Here is a 16,768-nt window from a genome sequence, read left to right on the forward strand (position 1 = left end):
ATTACTTTAGAAATACAGGTTACAGTTATTCAGAATTTTAAGTTGAATTTATTTATACTCTCTCCATTCTTTAAAGACTAGAAGTGGTTTAATAGAACACACATGATGTATTTGTGTGTATTTGTGTCATATGCTTTTGGAAAAAGTCACTTGTCAATTCTGCAAATAGTTCTTGGGGTGTCTGCTATGTTTAAAGAATCTTGAAGTTTATAAAGATGAATGAAATGTCCTTGATGATTGAATCTTGGTGTACTAACTTGTCCAGAAACACTTGCTATTTACTAAAAGCATAACAACATTACCTGCATATCAAAATCACCTGGGGAGCTTGTTAAACATACACCGGCCCAGGCTCCAGCTCTCGGCTTAAGGAGATTCTGATAATACGCAGAGCTCAAGGTGTGTGTAGTTTTAACAAAAAGCTTCCCAAGTGAATCTGATACACATCTAGGATTAAGAAACACTGCTTTAAACTAAGAAAGGACTAACTGCAGAAGTTCAGCCACAAGTCAACCAGATGTATGCCCTTAACATTCACATGAGCAGTTGGCTAAAGTCTCTTATAAGGCTATTTCTATTTCCGAGGTTTCAGAATGGGTTGTTACAGTCTGAAACACACCCCAGAGGACAGAGTCAGGTCTAATCTTTTCTGTAAGACACCTTGCTCGAGACTGCTGTGAAGGAATAAGAGAGCTGCAGTCAAAGATCATCCCAAAGCCTCCCAGAACACTCTATAATTATATCCATCTCACATGAAACATGGGTGTGTAAATTTTCTCCTTCGCTAGATTGGCAAGTATTCCAGTACAGGGCAAGTCTCTTTTTTTTTCCTTCCACCAAGGAACACAATAACCCATACATAATAGGTGTTTGACAGGTGTTTTTTTTTTTTCTTTTAATTGAATTGAATCCTTACCCAGTTCCCAGGGGCTGACTATATATACCCATAAATTATACATTTGTTTATAGAACATTTCAATCACACCAAAGAACATATATATGGAAGAAAGAACGATGAACAAGCACCCATGGACCCCCCACCGCCACCCCCCCGTTTATGAAACAGGACTTTGCCAATGCTTTTGAAGTTCCTTATTGAACTAGATCTTTCAAAAACAGCAACGATTTTCTGAATTTTAATCAGAAGGCATGCATTCCTTCATTCATTGATTGGATTCCGTCATGGTCAGACCTGCCTACCAAGTGTCAACATGATATACACAATGTAGGTATTCTACTGTTGGGGTGAGGAGGGTCAAAAGTGACATAAGCTATCTCCAGAGACGTACGGATCGCCCTTGCTGCAAATGGCCCCAACTCGGCCTGGCGCTCTGGAGCGGGCGTGGTTTCTGCGCGCGGACACTTAGAGCAGAAACTACGCGTCCCGGCAGTCCTCGGGGCGAGTGGGCGGAGCCGGGCCGGGGGCGGGGGCCGGGCGAGAGGGGGCATTGTGTAGGGGAGCGCGGAGCTGCATTTGTCTGCTGGAGGTGTTAGCCATCAGGCGCAGCCGTGGCCGGCAAGGGCTGGAAGTGTCAGAGGCGGCCGCGGGCCCGGCAGAAGGCCGAGTAGGAGGAACCACGCGTCGGGGGCCGCGATCTCTAGCAGGGGGCGGTGTGCCAGCGGAGCACCATGCACACAGGCGCCCAGCGCCCCGACTACCCCTCCCGAGGAAAAGAGGCCGGGGCCGCGCTGGGGCGGCGGAGAGCATGAGGGAGGCCGGGGGGCGGCTCGGCTTGGAGCGCTGCTAGGGAGCGGTGCGCGCCGCACACCCGCCTGGGCGCGGCGGAGGGTGGGGAGCCGGGCAGGTCGCGCCTGCAGGCGGGAGCCGACCGCCGGGAGCTGTTCTGATTTCCGACGCGCACGCTAGGGGCCCGGAGCAGCCCCCGGCCCCGGCGCGCCGCCGACATGGGCAACGCGGGGAGCATGGATTCGCAGCAGACCGATTTCAGGGCGCACAACGTGCCTTTGAAGCTGCCGATGCCCGAGCCAGGTGAACTGGAGGAGCGATTTGCCATCGTGCTGGTGAGTGCACGGCGGCGGCCGGGCGCGGGGACCCGGGGCCCCCGGCCGGGCGGCGCAGCTGACCCCCGCCCCTCCCCTTCGCCCGGTGCCGGGAGCGAGCCTCCATTCCCGTGGGGTAGGCTCCCACTTTCCCCTTTGTGGCCCCCAGCACTCCTCTTCACCCCCCTGGCAGTCTCCCGGGCTCAGCCTCTCGGGGTCCCGTGATGGGGATGGGGGCTCCGGGCGGGCTGCCCAGCCAGCCCCGAACCCATTGTCTGGCTGGAGAGGCACCTCACGGCGCGTGTGCCCGGGAGGTGCGGCGTGGGCGTGAAGGGAAGGTGGCGCGGGCTTGGGAGGAGGAGGCGGCGAGCCGCTTAGGCTTTTTTTTTTTTTTTTTAAACAAAACAAAACAAAAAACCCTGAGCCCCTGCGGACCATCCCTCGGGCGGCCAGCCCTGGACCTGCGAAGTCCCCGGCAGATGGGGCGCGTGTGGCCGGCCGTAGGCGCCGCGCCGGGCGATGAGCGGAGGCGAACTTGGAGGGCGGACGTCGTGGCTTGGCCAAGGGGAGCTTCCCCGAAAGGGAAAGGGGAGACCCACAGCAGTGCGGCGCCTCGGCACTTGGAGAGGAGCAGGGGCGTCTGAAACCCAGGCTGGGGAGAACCTCAGCGCGTTCCCTCTAGACTTAAATCTTAAACCACAAAAATGTGCAGTTTTGCGGGGACGTGTTGCGAGCTGTCCTGACTGCACGGGCGACCCCTCCTCTCCTCTTGCACTCCCAGCCAGGTCCCCCGCTCCCTGCTGCATTCCGCTTCTCCCAGCTTTCCAGCTCCTCGAATCCAGGACTCTGAAAACTCCTCTCTTTCTCCCTTTCCTGCTGGGACTATGTCTGGGCCCCTCCCAGCCGAGGCTTGTGCTGTGAGCTGCAGAGGGTGTGGCGGCTTGCCCCAGCCAGGATCTGGACTGCAGTTGGTCCCCAGACTTCTAGTTTTAGCGTCCCAGCCTCTTCTAAGGGATGTTGGGAGGGACACAGGAGAGATTGGACGCATTCCTATTCCTTACACTTGTACACTTCTCTTTTCCTAGTTGGTTACCTCTAAACTCCGCAAGACTAGGCAGCAAGGGAAACTCGTGATCCGGGCAGCCAACGATTGTGCCTGCCTGCGGGTTTTCTTTTCTTCTTTTGTTTTCATGAAAACTTACAACTTTGGCAGAGGACTCGAGTTCTAGATCAAAAATCGGTTTTCTGAGGTCTGCTCAGCGACAGGACGTTCAAATTGCCTGCCTTCAGGCCTTGAAAAAGGGATGGTTTGGTATGGGAAATGATGTTCTGGATGGCAGGTTAGCTGTGTGCTCTTTAGGAGAACTGAGCTCTCTCTCCCGCCACCTGGAAACTCTGGTGTGGCCGTCGGGGAGATAGATGAGGTTGCTTGGGTTGCTTTGCATCTCCTGTGATCTCCCACAGCTGCTCCCACCGTTGTGCAAGATGGGACATTCAAATGAAACGGCCTAGGCATAATTCTTAAGGCGGCCTGGGTGCATACCTGACCTGCTTTACCAGAGACAAACGTTTTTCTTCAAAACCCTCTTCCTACTAGACATGTGGTTCTTACCTGCTGGCTCTGGCTTTTTTTCCGCCCGACGCTGGCTTTTTTGTTTTTCCATCTATGCTGTGGTGCTCTGTGTGTGTGTGTGTGTGTGTGTGTGTGTGTGTGTGTGTCTGAGTGTCTGAATACTTGTGGTGGAGGAGCCAGTGACACAGGGAAACCAGTGCAGCAGCCATAATAATAACAATAATGCAATTAAGTTCTGCTTGACTAAGATAGCTTTTTTTTTTTTTTTGCTTGAGCTTTCAGTTACCCTGCTGATTAATAACACATGGTGTGAATTAATCTTTAGAAAAATGATGTCCCATCATTAACATGGTGGATTTGTGTTCCTGTTAAGGCTAGCAGTTGCAAATATAGTATGTAGACAATTATGATTGTACATCCCAAGCTTCTTGGGGCAGTATTGTTGTGGCTACTTTACTTTGTGTCACTGTTACTGGGTGCAATTCCTTTTAAAATTGTTTACGATATTCTAAGCCTCTCAAACAAGAAACAAAAACAATACCAGTCTGACCTTTTTTTGAGTAGAGACAAAGTTTTTGGGGGACCATGTCAGCTTGGGAACACTCTTCCTAGGGATACATTTGGACTGTTGATGCGTTCCTTCTCCCAAGTCAGCTCCGCTTGCTCTTTGACAATCTGAGAGAGGAGCTGAAACCTTCCAAATCATCTCCATAGGCCAATAGAAGTGCGCAGTGTTGGTGATTTCTCTTGTTTTTTTTTCTGGAGTTGTATGTGTGATAATCTCAACTTTGCTTTTCTTTATGAGTTGCTTAAGAAATCAGTTCAAACCATTTAGTTCTCGACATCAAGCTTGAAGGACAAGTTTAGGTGGCAGATTTTTAAGTATGTATGTGGAGGACAATGGAAATCGTGTTGGCATTATTGATACCAGTTCAACTTTCTTGTATAATAAAGATCATATGGGTGTTTTGGGAGGAAAACCAGATAGTAATACTGTACAGAAAAGTGTCCAAGCACCTCATTGTAAGTATGGTTTACATCAATAATTAACAGACTTTTTCAAGCTAGGAAAACAATTCCTCCCAACCTCCAGCTCTAGAATATTTAAGGCCTCAGGGAGAAGTAAATAAAAATTAAAATGACAGGAGTCTATTTTATTTCTTGTTAGGAAAGCCTTAAGAGAGAACAAACCTACTCAGTAACTATCCTCTCCCTCCCCATCAGTTTATATGGGTTAAATTGTGTGAATATAAAAAATTGGTGGGTATGAATGGAAATGAGAGAATAAAAGACTAATGAATTTACAGTAGAGGGGTGAACTTTGAAAAGTAATCTTTTTAATAGAAAAAAATGAGTTAGTGACTAGCAAAAATTGGATCCCAGTCTTAGGAGTTTAATCCTCCCAAGGATAGGCATCTTCAGTATCATTATAGTAATAGTTATAAAACTTCTGTTTAAGGGAAAAGATTACTGTCTTAGTGTATACATTTAACCATTTGCTTCCCTCTACTGACCTTTCAGGTAGAGCTGGAAGGTGAGATACATGTACCTTTGTGTGTGTGTATGTGCAGTGTTTCTGTTATACTCACTCTAACCTATGTATAATTTATATGGAAGTGTTTCATAAATTATAAAGTCAGCCACGTACTTCAATCTTTGTTCTTTGATGTAAGGATGTATATGTTTCATAGGTAATATTAGCCTGTGTTTTTTGGGGGGGTTCTTCACATCTATAATAGCCACGTGGCCCTCCATTGTATTTGTTAACCATTGTCTAATTTTGGGGGTTACATCAAGCTTGTCAACCCACTGCCTGTGGGCTGCATGGGCCCAACACAAATTCATAAACTTTCTTAAAACATTATGAGATTTATTTCGTGATTTTTTTTTTTTTAAGTTCATCAGCTGTTGTTAGTGTTAATGTATTTTATGTGTGGCCCAAGACAATTCTTCTTCCGATGTGGCCCAGGGAAGCCAAAACATTGGACATCCCTGGGTTACATACACACACCCACCCACAAATACTACCATGTCCTTTATTTTTAAGGATGATGATAAGAAGGTGGTTCTTGGTGGATGTGGTGAACAACTGATGGTTTTTGTCTGAGAATACCTCTTTCTACATTAGACACTCCATAATATTCACTCATTTTTGGCTTGCAATCACTGTTTACAACTTAAAAGGCACACCCTTGGATGCCTTTGTTGAAGAGCTATCCTAAAAATTCTTTTGTTGAGTTTCAGAGGAAAGGACAATTTTTAAGTCTCTGTCTTAGCTGCTGTATCTTATGCAATATCAGGTATCAGGCAGCACTGCAAACAGATTTAAAATTATTAGGAAGTAATGGTTTAGGGCAGTATTATCTTATATTTGGTATGAGGAACTGCTTTGGTATCTGATTAATTTGAGTCCATTTCCTTCTCATTCTTTTCCCCCTTGCCCTGAGATTGAATGTGGTCATTTTGTTTTAAGAAGGAGTGGGAACATTTTCTGACTATCTACTATGAGTAGGCCTTTTACCCGTTCTCATTTAATGCTCATAGTAACTAGTGCTATCAGCAACATTATAGATGCATAAATAATGATTATCTAAGCTGGGCGCGGTGGCTCACACCTATAATCCCAGCACTTTGGGAGGCTGAGGTGAGAGGATCGCTTGAGCCCAGAAATTTGAGACCAGCCTGGGCAACATAGTGAGATCCTGTCTCTATGAAAAAAGAAAACAAAGATTAGCCAGGTGTGGTGGCTTGCACCTGTAGTCCCAGCTACACACGAGACTGAGGTGGGAGGATCATTTGAGTCCTGGGGGTCGAGGCTGAAGTGAGCCATGTTCGTACCATTGTACTCCAGCCTGGGTGACAAAGTGAGACCACGTCTCAAAAAAGAAAAAGATTACCTAAGTTGCCTAAAATTGTACAGTTATTAAATAACCGATCTGGTCTTTCAGCAGAGATTTGGATCTGTTCCCTGCTCGCTCTGGCCTTTCTTTCATATTATGCTTCCTTAGGCTTAGAACTGGGAAGAAAAAAAGGGCCTGGGACTACCAGTAAAAACTTCCTGTCTGGTTAGTGCAAATTTCCAACTGGATAAAGTTGGCAGAAATTCTTCAGAAGTCACTGAAGTGAGGTGCATTTGAAGTTTCTTCTCTTTAGATGTCAAGCCTTTTGGCATCTTCACTGTGCTCTTCCATTTTCAAGCATGGAGTTAAAAATTGATCTGGCCCAAAAAGGTACTCTTCAGTTTTTCTTTTCAAGGCAGATTTGAAATACCTTGGTTGAAAAGTTTGTTCTCCAAATCAGAAGGAATAGACAACCTGTCAATGCAACGCATATACTCCATATATAATTACCTGTGAAAAGGAAAGGAAGGCCAAGTTGTGTTTGTTTTTTTTCTTGAGATGGAGTCTTGCTCTGTCACCCAGGCTGGAATGCAGTGGTGCAATATTGGCTCACTGCAACCTCTGCCACCCGGGTTCAAGCAATTCTCCTGCCTCAGCCTCCTGAGTAGCTGGGATTACAGGTGTGTGCTACCATGCCCGGCTAATTTTTGTATTTTTAGTAGAGATGGGGTTTCAGCATCTTGGCCACGCTGGTCTTGAACTCCTGACCTCGTGATCCACCTGCCTCAGCCTACCAAAGTGCTAGGATTACAGACATGAACCACTGTGCCCCGCTGGAAAGTCAAGTTTTAGCGTTTAAGTTTATTTCCCGCTGCAAGGCGTTGCTCCCTTTCAGCCACTTCAAGGAGAACACTTGCCATGAAGTCTGTTGAGCAGATGGGTGGGTGGGAGTGTAGTGAGGCCATCGGATGCTGCTGATTTGTTTTCTCACATTCTTTCTCCTGTTGTGAGAGAAAGAGAGTATGGGAGAGGGGCGGTGGAGTGTTGTCACGTTGAGCCATTACAGTTTCACCCTAGGCAGTAACTCCCTGAGCTGTTTTATTCTCCTAAGTGGGAATATATGGTTAGGGCTGTATCATGATCAGGATACATTTTTTCCTCCTAATAATACCAGTAAAATCTGTGACAATATATTGGGGTGTCTAGGATAGAAGTTGATCAAATGCAAATATTTGGCTCCAGGAAGAGACTGGCAACAGTGTAAAGTGATGAAATTTGGGGAGCGATGGTATGCGTGGCCTTAAATCCCTAAGTGATAAGAAGTACTTTTGCTTGTGGCCTCTCATTTAGCATTGGCCTGGGAGGCAGGAGACCTAGTTTCTAGAATCATATTTGCTGCACCAACTTGGACAAGTTAAACTCTTTCCTCTGGCCCTTGGTTTTCCTCCTTTGTGAGTAGGAATAGAATTTGGCACAATTGTTAGTATAGTCGTGAGATGATGGAAGTCATAACACTCGAAAGCATAAAATTTCCAGAACATAATACATTGTGATTCATTAGTTGACGTTGGCTTTTGAAGAGCTTTCAGGTGGAAATGTGTGTAGGGGTGTTCTGTGTGGTCTAAAGAGGAGAATTCCCCAGGGTCAGTGACTGAAAGTCATATGAGCATAGGGAAAAATATTCTAACACATAGAGTTGTTGAAAATGGATGGTGCGTTCTCCATTAAAGTTATTCAGATAATCTGTGTGAAAAACACTGGTGACTGGAAGGCCCTGTCCAGCCCAAGACGATAGGAAGTACATTATTGGCTTGAAAGTTACCCTCTTTGAGGTGAGTCTGCCACTTGCAGGTTCTAGACATAGAATTATAGCCCCTGAGAGTGGGGGAAGATCTCCTGGTAGGTCCTTCTTGGGCTCAAAGAAGAAAAGGATAAGTATGTGCTGATGTTTGTTCTGGAAATTCATTTGACTTTGAGAACTGTTGCCTAAAGGGTTTGGTCTTAATGAACAGTGCTCTTCTTTTCATATTTAGAGCTTGGGGAATAGGGACAAGGTAAAGTGGGCTCTCTAGCCCTCAGGTTGAAGCAAGTAATAGATGTCAAAAAAGCAGATAATACAAGAAGCACTGATTATGGATGATTGCCCCTCCTTTGCAAGAGGGCGCTGTAACTGGAATCCTTTTAGGAACAAAGCATTGAATCCTTAGAAGGAACAGCCTAGAGGAGCTTAGGAGGGAATGTGAGTTACAAGCTATACGGTTGCTTGGCAGATCTCGTCTTGTAGAGCAACTCTTTATGGAGTGCCACCCCATCCTGCAGATAACAAGAAGTGTGTCCCCAGGCTTTGGAGTCATGGTTCCTTAGAGAGCCTTCATGTACCTTCTTAGTTCTCACCTTTGAACACTGGGGACAGAGATAGCTCATTTCTTGTCTTCCCTTTAGAATTCCAACTGTTCATACTGCAGGGTGATCTTCCTCGCTCTTTCCCAGTGACCCCCTCCTCCTTTCCAGAAACCTGTCTTTCAACATAACAGCAAGGACTATGCAGTTTCCAACTGATAGGATATAATTTGGAAGCATTGTCTAAGGGAAGAGCTGTTAGGTTGGAGAGCTGCCTCTTGAACTGGGATTTCAACCAAGGCCCGCAGATGTGGACCAGACGGGCTTGGAATTCTGAAATTGGGCAACACTTAGCCCTGTTTACCAGGTATGATGATGTTCAATGTTGACACATAAAAATGTACTTTCTTTTCACTCTCTTAAAAAACAAACAGAAAAACATGACCATCAGTGTTCACTGGTAGGCACTTAACACAAACTCTGTATGATTTCTAGTCTTGTATAGTTTCTAGGACAAACTTCCTATAGTTTCTGTGATTCCATGATCTTCAGTGTTCTTGTGTAGCCTGTAACTGACTTTGGTGACTCTTGTTTCACATGTAACCTTAGTCCACTTTTTTCTTTGCAGAAGTTCTGAGGCATTTGTAAGCCCCTATAACTACATTGCCACAGAAGCTGAAAGCCTTGAGGTGTTTAGACCCTGTTATCTCCAGAAGTAATCTCACTAGACTGACTTCTGTAATCTCACTTGACTTATTTCTTCATCATTTTGGGAATGATGTCAAATATCAAATAGTTCATTTTTTTTTTTTTTTGTTTTGAGACGGATTCTCTTTCTGTCACCCAGGCTGGTGTACAGTGACGTGATCTCAGCTCACCGCAACCTCTGCCTCCTGGGTTCAAGCGATCCTCCTGCCTCAGCCTCCTGAGTAGCTGGGATTACAGGCATGCACCACCACGCCTGGCTAGTTTTTGTACTTTTAGTAGAGGTGGGCTTTCACCATGTTGGCCAGGCTGGTCTTGAACTCCTGACCTCAAATGATCCACCCGCTTTGGCCTCTCAAAGTGCTGGGATTACAGGCATGAGCCACCACAGCCAGTTTAAATAGTTCACATTTTTGACCTTGTGCCTGGTGCTGGGACACTAAAGTGTGACTGATGGTGCTTTTAAATAACACATCTCACTAGTCTCAAGTCCTGCCTTGATTGAGGGTTTGCTCAGGGACCTGACTTCCTTTCCTTGTTTTTTTTTCTCTCTGTGGAAGTTTGGCAGAACACCTTATTTAAGGTAGGATAAGGGTATTGGTAAGTTAAAGTAGTGGTTCTCAAACTTGGTTGTGCATTGACATCACTTGGGGAGCTTCAAAAAGTACAAGTGGGCCAGGTACAGTGGCTCATGCCTGTAATCCCAGTACTTTGGGAGGCCAAGACAGGAGGATCGCTTGAGGCCAGGAGTCCTAGACCAGCCTGGAGCAACATAGCAAGACCTATCTCTACTACTAATGAAAATTAGCCAGGTGTGGTGATGCACGCCTGTAGTCCCAGCTTACCTGGGAGGCTGAAGCAGGAGGATTGCTTGAGCCCAGAAATTTGAGGTTGCAGTGAGCTGTGATTCACGCCACTGCATTCCAGTCTGGGCAACAGTGCAAGACTGTCTCTAAAAAAAACAAAACAAAAACAAAACAACAACAAAAAACAAACCCACATTTGCCTGGGTGCCACTCCCAGAAATTCTGATAAATTTGTCTGGAATGTGACCTGGGTATCATTTTTTAAAAAAAGCTCCCTAGGAGTTTTGAATGTGCAGCCAAGGTTGATAGCCACTGTGCTAGATGTTTTTCCCCTTTTTCTTCCTAACACAAGGACCAAGCATATGAGTTAAAACCAGCAGAAAACAAGATAGTGAGTGTAACAGAAGAGGGCTTGTTTAAGAAGTTAAAAAAAAGTTGGAGAGATTAGGCAAAACTGAGAAGGTTGAGAAGAGTTAAAAAAACTAGACATTCGATTCGACTAAAAGCTGTGAGATGAAAAAATACAGAAGAAAAGGATCAAATCCTGTTGAATGGTAGAGAGACTTTATTTAACTGTTTAAGAAATGTCCACCAAATTATCATAATGAACATTTGTGAGAAAATTCTATACATATTGTATAAGATTGAGCAGTGACCTAGAGGTATACTTCTGGAGTAGAACAATCAATAAATCAATTGCATTTTTGCTTAGGCCTCTATTCTGCAGCCTAATTGTTTGTTGGTTCAATGCAGGCCTTTTGCTTTGATCTCTGGTTTTACCACTTACAAAGACTTGATGAGCTTGGCTTCCTGTAGTGAAATTCAAATACACTTGTGAAATGTAAACAACATTCATTTATTAAGAATCCTATAATCAAGGCAAATTGGCATGCTTATATAAGCAATTAGCCTTGAGAATAGAAAGATAAATAGGATGCTAGGTCAAGAATGAGCTGATTGTTCTCAATGCAAGACTCTAGTTATTTCTTTATTCATTATAACATAAGCAAATAGACATTCCTCTTATTCATAATTTTTAGCATTTGTGGTTTGGGGTTTGAGGACAGGATATGTGGTTTTCTGGAACTGAAAGGATAGTAGCAATTATTGTTTTGTTTTCATTTAGAAATATAAATCAATCTTATAAGGAACTGTAGGTAGTTGATTTATGATTAGATAAAACTTTCTAGTAATAGGGAACAGGGCAAGAGAAGGTATGGATTTAGATGGGAATAGTAAAGGATAATAGTTTTATTTTGGTGGGGAAGGTAAAGAAGATGACAATTTTACAGTGGCAGAAAGATTAAAAATAGTCTCATCTGCCCTCATTGAATAAATTGAATAAAAAAGGAATAACTTTTTTTTTTAATTGGCATAGAAGGAAGCAGTATGATAACTAATAGCAGGAGAAGTTGGATATGTCATGATCAGATTTGCACCATGGCAACACTCAGTTTTGGCCAGTGAGTTCAGTACTGCTGACTGTCTTAGTTGTGAAAGCTAGAGACCTGAAATGCAAAGGCAGTGAATTGGGTGAATAGCTTTGTTAGGTTCAGTTCTGGCCCTTTCATTCCCTGATATGGTCAGCTTTGTTGTTCTTCCGAAGAAATTTTCTCTTTGGTGACAATGGAGTATCTTGACTAATCAGGGTTCTTTATTCCCAAGGACTTCTGACTGGTGAACCTAGGAAGCCAAATGTCTTGGGACCAGGATGCCATAAACTTGGATTCCCTGGGCCTTACCGTAAAGTCACTCTACTGCCAACTAATTCGGCCATCCAGATGTGAACCTGGAGAGGCCATTTAGAACTGTGTGGCCTCCTGGGCTTGTGCAGCCCTTCCCCTTGCCAGTGTTTAGACCCTCCAATGGCCTTTTATAACAGAAGGTTTGGTTTGGTTCTCAGGGTCCGCTTTTTGGAAAGCATTATTTGGCTTAGAAATCTCCAGATTGGGCCGGGTGCGGTGGCTCAAGCCTGTAATCCCAGCACTTTGGGAGGCCGAGACGGGCGGATCACGAGGTCAGGAGATCGAGACCATCCTGGCTAACACAGTGAAACCCCGTCTCTATTAAAAAAAAATACAAAAAACTAGCCGGGTGAGGTGGCGGGCGCCTGTACTCCCAGCTACTTGAGGCCGAGGCAGGAGAATGGCGTAAACCCGGGAGGCGGAGCTTGCAGTGAGCCAAGATCCGGCCACTGCACTTCAGCCTGGGTGACAGAGCAAGACTCTGTCTCAAAAAAAAAAAAAAAAAAAAAAAAAAAAGAAATCTCCAGATCATTTGTGAATTTACCAGGTCTCATTTCTCATTAAACAATTCTTTAACATTAAACACTTACACTTTTTTCTTCTGTTTTTTTTTTTTTTTTTCTTTTTAGATGGAGTCTTGCTCTGTTGCCCACACTGGAGTGCAGTGACACAATCTTGGCTCACTGCAACTTCCACCTCCTGGGTTCAAGCAATTCTCCTGCCTCAGCCTCCAGAGTAGCTGGGATTACAGGTACATGCCTCCATGTCCGGCTAATTTTTGTATTTGTAGTATAGACGGGGTGTCACCATGTTGCCCAGGCTGTTCTTGAACTCCCAGCCTCAGGTGATCCTCCCACCTCAGCCTCCCAAAGTGCTGGGACTACAGGCATGAGTACCGCACCCGACCTATACTTTTGTTATTTCACCAGTAATTATCAGAAGTTCTGGCAGGGTATGGTGGCTCACATCTGTAATCCCAGTGCTTTGGGAGGCTGAGGTGGGAGGATCGCTTGAGGCCGGGAGTTCGAGATCAGCCTGGGCAACAGCAAGATCCTGTGTCTATGAAAATTAAAAAAAAAAAAAGATAGCTGACTTAGTGGCACACTCCCTGTAGTCCTAGCTACTTGGGAGGCTGAGGTGGAAGAATTGCTTGAGCCCAGCAGTTTGAGGCTGAAGTGAGCTGTGATCATGCCACTGTACTCCAGGCTGGGTGACAAAGTAAGATACCCTATCTCTAACTACAAAAAACGTTCTACGATTGATTTCCTCTGATGTTTCTAATGATAATGGAGAAATTTAAAAATTCTTTCTTCGTCGTTTTTTAGAATGACATTGCCTGATCCTCCTTTAAAAAAATCTTTTCATGGCCAGGCACGGTGGCCTAGACCAGGCGCCATGGCTCATGCCTGTAATCCCAGCACTTTGGGAGGCTGAGGTGGGCAGATCACAAGGTCAGGAGTTCGAGACCAGCCTGGCCAACATGGTGAAACCCCGTATCTACTAAAGATACAAAAAATTAGCCGGGCACAGTGGCACGTACCTGTAGTCCCAGCTACTTGGGAGGCTGAGGTAGGAGAATAGCTTGAACCTGGGAGGCGGAGGTTGCAGTGAGCCGAGATCGCACTATAGCACTCCAGCCTGGGCGACAGGACGATAGTCCACCTCAAAAAAAAAAAAAAAAAAAAAAAAATCTTTTCACAAAACAAACACAGTTGCAACCAACTCCCAGATCAGGAATCAGAATCCCTCCCTCTTGTTCTTCAGTGGTGGTGAGACTTGGCTTCTGGTCTCCCAGCCACAGTTACTGCTCACCTGAACTTACTTTCTCAGCGGTCACACTTCATGTGGAAGAGAGTCGGCCACAGGATTGTACCTTGTGGTCTGACTCCAAGTGACTCTAACCATGAGGTTTCCACCACTTCCTTTGAGAGTGTTTCTAGTCCAAGGAGGCCTGAATATTAGGAAATACTGACATAGCAGCATTTTCCTGTTGCTTTTAATTATATCATTGATCACCTTAATGGTATTTTTGTTTGTGTGTGTAGTATCCCTGCTTTTCATAATACTGGGAAGAGGATATTTTGATTTGTGTTCCCAAAGTAAAGCATGAATGGGGAGGGATGGCCACAATGAAAATGAGCATTTGAAATTTTGGGCATTAATACTTGGAATTACGGACATGTAGGTACAAAATTTATGTACTCCTTCTCAAGCTTAAGTTCTGGCCTTTAGCTTTTGTTATCTTTCTTGATGACTTTTGAAATATTAAAAGGTATAAGATTGTGAATTTCATGTTCTGGTTCAGTTTCCCATCACAACTGTATTGTGTTATTCCAGACGTTATTAAAAGATAAAATTTGAGGGGTTCATGGCCATGTTTGTTGGTCTCCCTTCCTTTCCCCCCTCTGTAACTCCTGTATCCCTCACAGCCTTCTTCCTGAAGCCAGCTGCAATGTGACCTGACCCATCTCTCTCCTCTTCTGTTTCTTTACAAGTGCCTAACTTGGAGTTTTCTTGTTTTGTTTTTTTCCTTTCTTTCTTTCTTTTTTAAATTCCTGTCCCCAGATTAGACCTATGCTTTCTCTCCTTTGTATTTTTTTCCCGGTGATTCCCCTGCATAGCATGGGCTCCCTTTGCTTCTCTGCTTACTGAAACTATACCAGCCTTCAAAGTTTTCTACAATCCCACTTTTTCCAAGGGTCCTTACAGGCCCACGTTAGCTTGGGGGTGATGAGAAAAACAACTCTCCTTACTTTGATTGCTTTGTGGTATGAATTATCCCTTACTCATGAGGCACTTGATTAAATATCACTTTGAGTAAGTTCTGATTGTAAAATAGGGAGATGCTTTCATGTGTAGCTTTGTAGTTACTTACTACATTCTTAGCGTCTTAGTTTCACCTGCCAGTTCACACTGTGGGCTCCTGAAAGGCAAGGATCATGTCTTACAGGGTCTGACAGCTTTTACTTATCTTAGCCTTGGGAGGGGTCCCAGCAAATGATTGCTGACTTGAGAAGAGAACAGTGCCCACTGAAAGAGGACTGGGAATTGGAGTGGCTGCTCTGGAAACCTATGTAACTGACCACACCAGGCTATTAATTGCACATAACTTGCCTTTGTGTTGAAATGACACTTGGTCATAGATTCTTATTCATCTTGGTATTCCCCTTATCACTTGACTGCGGTAGGTGTCGAAGAATACGAAACATTCAGAGACAACAAGTTGGCATCATGCTTCCCTGATTCCTTGTGAATTAGCAGAAGAGGAGGAGGGCAGTTTATATTGTTTTTGTTGGAGTGAGATAAGTTAAAATGGGCAGCGTTCTTTATTTTGGCATGTTAGTGCCTTGCTCTTTGCAGAGTGCTCTCCAATTTCTTCTGTGCTTCTAAGGGTTTTAAATAAATGAGACAAATAGCGCATGAGACTGGATGGCTTGAAGTTATGTAAGAAGGTGGTGAAGTTTGTGGTCCAGTCCTAGGTCTTCATACTAAAACTCCAGGGTGCAGTCCACTGTAAACTAATGATGTTTACGAATTCTCTCGAGTTTTATTAGGTGCTTTATATGCATTGTCCTTGATGCTCATGACGGCTTTTCCAGGGAGCTATTGTCTTTTACTAATGAGACAATGGGCTGAGGGTGTTAAGGTGGCCACTACGCTATCATAGGGGCAGGGTTTGAATCCAGGCCTGCCTCAGAGAGCCTGCTTCTTTCTACTGCACTACACTATTATGTTTTCTGAGTTAGCTATAAGGTGTCATTAAATGTATGCTTCTTGTTCGTTCTTCACATACCCTCTGTACTAAACTCATTAATTCATACAATAACCGCCTGAATGAGTCCAACTTGCGTTATATGCTGCAGAATCTGACCTTAATCTCAAGGGACTCAGGATGTAGCTGGGGAAACAAGCAACAATAAGCAACCCAAAGAGCTTCATAGTCAGTATAGATATAGATATGCTAAGGGTTTGGAGGGAAGATGCCTTTTCTGAGTTTTGAGTGTTCAGAAAATATTTCCTGGGAATAGGAAGTAGGTGAGATTCTAGCTCAGTACCAACTGCTGCTGGGCTGCACTTTTCATTCTACCTTGTGGGTTTTTGCTCCTTTGGTGCTTATATACTTTATTTAGACAGTCCAAAAAATATTTATTGAGCACTTACTGTGTGCCAGGCAGTGTTGTAGGCACTGGAGGATGCTGTACTGAGTGGTACCGATTAAACGTCTGCTCCCAAGGAATTTACATTTTAATGGGAGGGTGCAGAGGGGGAAGCCAGACATGAAGGGGATGCACAGGTACAGAAATGGAGCATTTAGATGGTGGAGAGTGCCATGAGGAGAATAAAATGGGATATGTGAAGTGGTGTCATCCCGATAAGGTCTGAGTGAGGAGGAGCAGGCAGCCATTGTGATCAGGTAGGAGCCCTCAGGAGGGAGGAGTAGCCAGAGTGCGATTTGTTTCTCCCTTTGCTGGTCCAGGAGCAGTTTCCAGAGACCCTGGAGCAAATGAAGGGTCATTCCACAGCATATGGGATGTACTTAGCCCAGACATGGGATGTACTCAGTCCCAACAGTGCCCGTGGGACAGACTCAAGGTAGAGGCTCAGGAGTCTGTCCCCTCACTCTGTTGTTGATAACAGAGCCATTTCTTGTAGGTGGCTTTGGGTAGCCAGAGTTCTGCTTCTTGTTAAATTCAGGTGATTTTCTAAGAAATGAGTATTTTAGAATTGCCATTGTTCTAGACCCATGGGACACACTGT

General features: G+C 44.7%; 1 protein-coding gene across 13 annotated transcripts in view; it reads left to right on the plus strand.

Annotated features, from left to right (window-relative positions):
* Nucleotides 1-1,472: 1,472 nt before the first annotated feature.
* The window catches only part of FMNL2 (formin like 2), a 315,840-nt gene continuing 300,544 nt past the window's right edge, over nucleotides 1,473-16,768 (plus strand). For all 13 annotated transcript variants that reach the window (XR_010579869.2, XR_012421108.1, XM_065525488.2 and 10 more), the window contains exon 1: nucleotides 1,473-2,022. Coding sequence is in view for 11 of the 13 variants with exons in the window: in XM_065525488.2 (XP_065381560.1) it covers nucleotides 1,906-2,022 (117 nt within the window). In the remaining 2 variants the exon portion in view is untranslated. The remainder of the gene's footprint in view (nucleotides 2,023-16,768) is intronic.

The sequence above is a fragment of the Macaca fascicularis genome, chromosome 12 (assembly GCF_037993035.2).
Source record: "Macaca fascicularis isolate 582-1 chromosome 12, T2T-MFA8v1.1".
NCBI lineage: Eukaryota > Metazoa > Chordata > Mammalia > Primates > Cercopithecidae > Macaca > Macaca fascicularis.